General features: G+C 38.1%; 1 protein-coding gene across 1 annotated transcript; it reads left to right on the forward strand.

Moving 5' to 3' along the window:
* The first annotated feature begins 1,683 nt into the window (after window positions 1-1,683).
* mmp9 (matrix metallopeptidase 9) lies at window positions 1,684-7,091 on the forward strand. The gene is made up of 13 exons (XM_028453804.1): window positions 1,684-2,015; window positions 2,198-2,436; window positions 2,532-2,680; window positions 3,718-3,846; window positions 3,959-4,132; window positions 4,242-4,415; window positions 4,522-4,695; window positions 4,801-4,956; window positions 5,024-5,225; window positions 5,326-5,465; window positions 5,565-5,715; window positions 6,191-6,294; window positions 6,391-7,091. Exons 1-13 carry the CDS (start codon window positions 1,878-1,880, stop codon window positions 6,498-6,500), a joined length of 2,040 nt encoding a protein of 679 aa, XP_028309605.1. The 5' UTR covers window positions 1,684-1,877; the 3' UTR covers window positions 6,501-7,091.
* Window positions 7,092-7,410: the final 319 nt, after the last annotated feature.

Raw genomic sequence — 7,410 nt, forward strand, 5'->3', positions numbered from 1 at the left:
TGTGATCACGTGAGATGTTTTGGACAGCGATTAGAAAAGAAAGTGTCTATTTGCACGGTTGCCGTACGGACAAACCCCGGTGCTTTTGGTACGTTTACCGAAGTACACGTACGTAGCATCTTAGAATCAGGGTTAGGTTTAGGGTTATGGTTAGTCTTAGTAACATGACCTAAACTGGTCAATGAGGGGCGCTGCGTAGGGATAGAATGTCGGTATATTGATACGGCAACCACACGGATAGCCATTGCCATTAGAAAACCAGAGTAGCCAACAAAACAAACGCTCGCTCTTGGAGAACGTGCAAACTTTACAGAGAGAAACTGGGGCCATAAAACAAGGAAAACACAAAAATCATGATTTCCTGGTTTTTTCATTTACAGTTTGACCCAAATTCACCTACATCGGGTGAATGTTCATGTGCGGATAAAGAGGAAATGAAAATCTATTTGTGAGATAAAAGTGGAACCAAAAATTCTTATTAAATCTCTGAGACACAAGGAGTGTCTGGTCCAGTCTCATGATGAGTGTGTAATGGCGTAAAAATAAAGTACACTTGAAGGTAATGAAATAGATGACAATGACAATATATTGAATGTTTATATTTTGTAATGTCCAATACGGGGTCACCAATCTTTCTGAAACTGGGAGTTACTTTAAAGGTACTGAATAGTTTGAAGGGCTACCAGTTTAAAAAGCCCTGCTTAAATACTAAATGTTCAAGGTTTCCCTTTAATTAGAGGGTAAGATAATGAGAAAGGCTAGCAGTAACTTAAAAAGGTAAATGTTTAAGTTTCAACATGCAACACCTTATTTCTCCTAATATATGCAATTGTTTCATTTTCATTATATTTAATCGAAAAAAACAATCTTCATATTTTACTAGCTACTATCAAACACATTTTAACTAATCGTATAACATGTGACATTTGTAAAATATGACAATTATGTAATATTTTATGAATATCCACCTTGTATTTTTTTTTTTAAATGTATGTTATATATATCATATTAATGATATTATAAATAACATACCACTAACCATACACCAAATCTGCAGCACTTAAAAACACTGGTCACAATGTTATATATAGATGTTAATTTAATACTAAAGCTTTATCACGTGCAGCAGTATTTAACTGAGTACTAACGACGTCTCTCATCTGTATTTTTCTTTGTGAGTTTGAATCCTGGAAAGTAAATCAGATTTTAGATTAATCTCATTGCTGACTATAGAGCTCCTGAGGGCCCCTCACATAGTCCATGCAGGCTATCTGGTGCCCGTGGGCACCATGTTGGTGACCCCTGGTATAATATATATATTTTAAAGGTTTATTATATGTTAAAATGAGCTTGAATATTCTGTCTGATTTAATTGAGCATTTTGTGTTTTATCAGGCGGAGTATATTGTTTTATAAACACAACACATAAACGATGCCTGTATAACTTCTCCCTGGTTGGTGTTACAATTACTTCTCACAGTCTGACACAACTCAGCAATAAAACAAACATTACTACTGGTCTACGAATCAGCTGCAGGGTAAATGTGGATATTTTGGAATTTCCCCTGGTACGCTCAGCCAACACAATCTGTCAAGAAGTAAGTGGGAGGATTGAGGTTAGCGAGGGGTGGGGATGAGGTTTAATGACTAAGGCGCTACATTGCATAAATACAAGGCTCATAAACAGAATCAGTAGCACAAAGAGCAAAAACTACAAGAAGTGCCAGTCAAACCAAAAAGTGAAGCCAACGCTGAAGGAAGGAGAAACACTTGGGATCCTCAGGAGAGAAGCTTTAAATAGAGCACTTCAAACTGCAAAACTCTTGAGTGTAGATTTCAGCAAGGGTTTGGGACAAGGCTGTGGTATAGATCTCACAATGAGATTCTGTGCTTTAGTTGTGTGTTTATTCTTGGGGCTAAACACTCAGGATGGATGGAGCCATCCTCTCAAGTCTGTCTTTGTCACCTTCCCAGGAGACATAATCAAAAACCTGACTGACACGGAGCTGGCAGAAGTGAGTAACAGTTGGCTCATTATCTTTGATAGATTCACTTTGTTTTAAATATTTTGTAAAATGATATCCTCCAATGAAAAGACTGAACTTTAGGGGACAATAAAATAATAAACGAACTGTTTGTTTTAGAGATACAGTTTGCCTTTGTGTAGACTTAAGTGTTTATTTATGTTGCCCTTCAGAACTACCTGGAAAAGTTTGGCTACATGAACAAACTCCAACGAAGTGGCTTCCAGTCAATGGTGTCCACGTCCAAGGCTTTAAAGAGGATGCAGAGGCAGATGGGCCTGGAGGAGACGGGAGATCTCAATCAAGAGACCTTGGAGTTCATGAAACGACCTCGCTGTGGTGTTCCTGACGTAGCCAACTATAAAACCTTTGAAGGTGACCTGAAATGGGACCATGAAGATATCAGCTACATGTAAGTGAAGACTAGAGATATGGATACCAAGCAGTAAGCTACGTTCATGCTTCAATGAATTTGTCAATAATATGTAAATCATGTTTCCTGCTCAGGATCCTTAATTACTCTCCCGACATGGACAGCGCTCTGATCGATGACGCCTTTGCCCGAGCCTTCAAAGTGTGGAGTGATGTGACCCCCTTGACCTTTAAACGTCTGTTTCAAGGCACTGCTGACATTATGATATCATTTGGGAAAGCAGGTATGTTGTTGAAGGGTTTATGTGTGTAATGTTCGATCAGCTGCAAGTCTGATATTAAACCATGTGGAGGGGGAGATCTTTACATTCTTTAGTGAGCCAAGTACTACACATGGGTTTAATTGTGATTTGTTTGGAGGACGAAAATTTATGAACAAACTCCAGTCTTTCCTTTTAAATTAAACTGGATAAATGTAGGGGTAAACCTGACGTTTGATGCATTACAAAATCATTTATTTCAACAGTAAATCCAATTCAAATTACAGAGGATGATGGATTAAACCAGGGGTTCCCAAATGGGGTACACGATGGCACTACAGAGAGAGAGCGAGAGAGAGAGAGAGAGAGAGAGAGGAAAATTAACAAGTGAAGTGTCAGTCTTGGTCCAACGCCAGGCGTGAGATGATAAATGATAAAAGCGATAGAAATAAATCTAGAAATTAAGCACTAAATTAGTGTTTTTCAACCTTGGGGTCGGGACTCCATTTGGGGTCCCCTGGAGTTTAAATAGGGTCGTTTGAAATTTCTGAAGAAATGTAAATAGATTTTTGAATTTTTGGAATTATTTTTTGAAAAATTAAAACACAATCTTAAACAATTGTGAAATATAAATCTAGTTCAACTAAAATGCAGTCAAATTTAAAAAAAATATCTGTGCTCAAACATGATCAAAAACTAATTAACTAATTATAGAAGAAAAAAATGTCTTTGGGGTCGCCAAAAATTCTTGATATCAAAATGGGGTCACGATCCAGAAAAAAAAGGTTGGGAACCACTGCACTAAATACTGTTTCTTTGCACTTATTTACAAAATTAGATTCTTTAAAATGTGTGTTATCACTCATTCATTGCATCATGCTCTATAGTTGTTTTATATTAGTAAATAGTTTTCAAAGGAAAATGTTGTAGTAAAGGGGGATACTTGGATTCAGAAATTAGAGAAAGGGGGTACTTCAGCCAATTGGATTAAACAATGCTTAAGAGCTTCCGTTTGTCATGCCTGAATGAAAAGCTAATATCCTAAGTCATGTTCTATTAAGATCATGGAGACCCATACCCATTTGATGGGAAGGACGGCCTTCTGGCTCATGCCTATCCTCCTGGTGAGGGCTTGCAAGGAGATGCTCACTTTGATGATGATGAATTCTGGACTCTAGGAACAGGACCAGGTAACAAACATTTAAATATCATGGCCTAATCCCCAATTCTCATGTTTCTGCCTCCCCCAAGTGTTCATTTTGTAGAATACAGTCAGTTCACGGTCACATTGTTTCCATCCAGTTGTGAAGACTCGCTATGGGAATGCAGATGGTGCCAATTGTCACTTCCCTTTCATGTTCGAGGGCAAATCATACAGCACGTGTACTACTGAGGGACGTAAAGACAACCTGCCGTGGTGTGCCACCACTGCTGACTACAGCACGGATAAGAAGTACGGCTTCTGTCCGAGTGAACGTGAGTTTTACCGTTTACTCTACAACTGAAGTTGAAGATCAAAGGTCACCTGCAGAGGGTTTTACTTTTCTGAGTCATTGACTTCTGCTGTTTAATCTCTTCCCAACAGTTCTGTACACTTTTGGAGGAAATGCGGATGGAGCAGAGTGTGTCTTCCCCTTCATCTTCCAGGGAGAGGAGTATGACAGCTGCACCACAGAGGGCCGAAGTGATGGCTACCGCTGGTGTTCCACCACAAGCAACTTTGACAAGGACCTGAAATATGGATTCTGCCCCAGTCGTGGTGAGGGATAGGATCCACACAAAAAAAGAAGCTTCTCCAAAAGTTCCTTTTGTAGATTATTTGGTTTAATGGTTGTTGGTTTTAATGCCTTTGCTTTTTTATTTAGACACTGCTGTGATTGGTGGAAATTCAGAGGGCGAATCGTGCCACTTCCCTTTTGTCTTCTTGGGTAAGACATATGACTCGTGCACAAGTGAGGGACGAGGAGATGGCAAGTTGTGGTGCGCCACTACTGACAACTATGATGACGACAAGAAATGGGGCCTTTGTCCTGATCAGGGTGAGTAAATATAGAACAATGATTCGCAAAAGAAAACCAAACAGGACATACGGAGCTGGATTTGTTCTCACCAGTGAGTATAAATATTTTTTTTTTTTATTTTAGGTTACAGTCTTTTCCTGGTGGCAGCCCATGAATTTGGACATGCGCTTGGTTTGGAGCACTCCAGCATCAGAGAAGCTCTAATGTTCCCCATGTACAGCTATGTGGAAGATTTCTCTCTGCATGATGATGACATTGAAGGCATCCAGTATCTTTATGGTAAGATGAAGACTAACACCTTTGGAAAGATTGAAATCTCAGTCAGCTCATAGTTATCAATCCATAGGACCTAAAACCGGACCGAAACCAACTCCTCCTCAACCCAACCCGACTACTCCGTCAACCAATCCAAACCCTGAGACTGAGGCACCTGAACCAAGAACTACCACCACCCCAGTGCCTATAGATCCCAGCAAGGATGCCTGCAAGTTGACCTCATTTGACACCATCACTGTCATTGATAGAGAGCTACATTACTTCAAGGATGGGTAGGAAACATGCCAACTCTTTCATTTTTCTACTTTTTCAAAGACCTAAAAACACATCAGCTCATATTTAAATATATATATATGATATTTTGATCAACAGGCATTATTGGAAGAAGTCTGACAGCAGGAATGTAGAGATCAAAGGACCATATTCAATCTCTGGAACGTGGCCAGCACTGCCAGCCATTATTGACTCTGCATTTGAGGATCTTCTAACCAAAAAGGTTTACTTCTTTTCAGGTACTGTGATTTTATATAATATACATCACTTGTATTTTTTTGAGAAAAAAAGTTCCTTAGCAACTAATAGTATCTTCTTCTTTTTTTTAATCTGGGCAGGAACTCAATTTTGGGTCTACACAGGAAAAACTGTTCTGGGTCCACGCAGAATTGAGAAACTGGGTCTTCCTAGTAGCATCCAAAAGGTGGAGGGTGCTGTGCAGAGGGGAAAAGGAAAAGTGTTGCTATTCAGTGGGGAAGACTTCTGGAGGTAAAGTGTGTTTTTAATGCCAAACTGTAACAGAATTCTTTTGGATTTAGTTTTATTATCACCCCCAAGGTGGTAGAAAATTCACTGGCTTTTATTTATTTGCTTGTTTTTCTGTTAGCACAATTACTTCAAAAGTACTAAACTGATTTTGACATAATTTTAACCATGGAAGATTCCATTACATTTTGTAGGGGAACCAAAATAACATATTGATATATTGGATCAGTTTTTTTTTTTTTTTTTAAAAAAAAGGATAAATCCCTATCACTTATCATATGCAAAATTTCATATCTCGGTTCGTAATTGACAGATAATTATGAATATCGACTCAAGTTATTTTAGATTTGTTCCTCAATTATCCCGAGTTTAATTTCTTACAAGCTTTTCCAGATAACTCCCAATATCTGGAAAAGAGGAGATTTGGGTCCTGTTGTCAATGTCATCTAATGCTATAATTTGTGTTTCGTCTACACAGGTTGGATGTGAAGGCTCAGAAAATTGACAGAGGCTATCCCAAACACACCGATGTTGTTTTTGGTGGTGTTCCCAGTGATGCTCATGATGTATTCCTCTACAAAGGTAAGCACGAGAGTCCAACGTTCAGTCTGGAAAAATAGTTCTATTAAAGACCTTCCTTTTATAACTGTTGCTTATAAATCAACATTTGTCTTTTAGGTCACATGTACTTCTGCCGTGATCGGTTCTACTGGAGAATGAATTCCCGCAGACAGGTGGATCGTGTTGGTTACGTGAAATACGACCTCCTTAAATGCTCACATCCCTAAGGCACGCGTTACTGAGGAGATGAATAGATAAAGTGGGAACTGTTTTTTTGTTTTACAGCAGCCCATAATTTGTCTCTGTGCATGGGTCAGCAAGAATGAAGCACTTTGTGTGTGGTTCATGTTGTATGTATGATGTGCACTTTCTTGGATGTGAATAACTGGCCTTACAAAATGTTAGCTATAAAGCATAAGACATAGTGCTAAATTACTCTCAAACACAATATCTAAAAGCCAGTTATATTTTTTGGCGTGGCCTTTACTCTGAGAGTCTGTGAACTGAAGGTTATTGTGGTTTGAATGGTAATGAACCACAATGTTAAGCTTTCTGGATCAGAGTCCAGAATTGTTAAATAATTTCTATGTCTGACAGGTTCAGACTTCCGAACAATAGTTGATTATTTTTGGTATTTATAACTGTATCTTAATGTGTCTTGTGTCTCTTGTGTGTCACTTTTGTTTTCTATGAATTTCATGTGGTGTTTTTTTGTGTTTAAAAAAGAGCCTTTTAATGGCAAATATTTGCACTGGGAAATGAAGTACGTTTCCTTCCCTTAAATTATTTATATATTACGGAAATAAACACTTGTTTTGACGTTTTAACTTTTAATGCAATAAAACTTGTGAGGAAAAAAAGACTGTGTTCAGTGGTTTATGCATTAATCTGGTATATATATATATTCATGATCTCAGTTTCAAATGTTTTGAAACACTGTTACATTAAGAACGAACCCCACACGAAACAATGACTATGAATTACAGATTATATGCACCAATACACTTTTTGTATTTATATTGTACAGCTGTTTGTAGTATTTGAGGTAAATATATATAACTTTTTCACTTCCGATACAAAACCGATATTGCTTTCCAAAACAACAACAAATATACCCAAAATTACCACAAAAAAACA

This window comes from Gouania willdenowi, chromosome 7, assembly GCF_900634775.1.
Source record: "Gouania willdenowi chromosome 7, fGouWil2.1, whole genome shotgun sequence".
NCBI lineage: Eukaryota > Metazoa > Chordata > Actinopteri > Blenniiformes > Gobiesocidae > Gouania > Gouania willdenowi.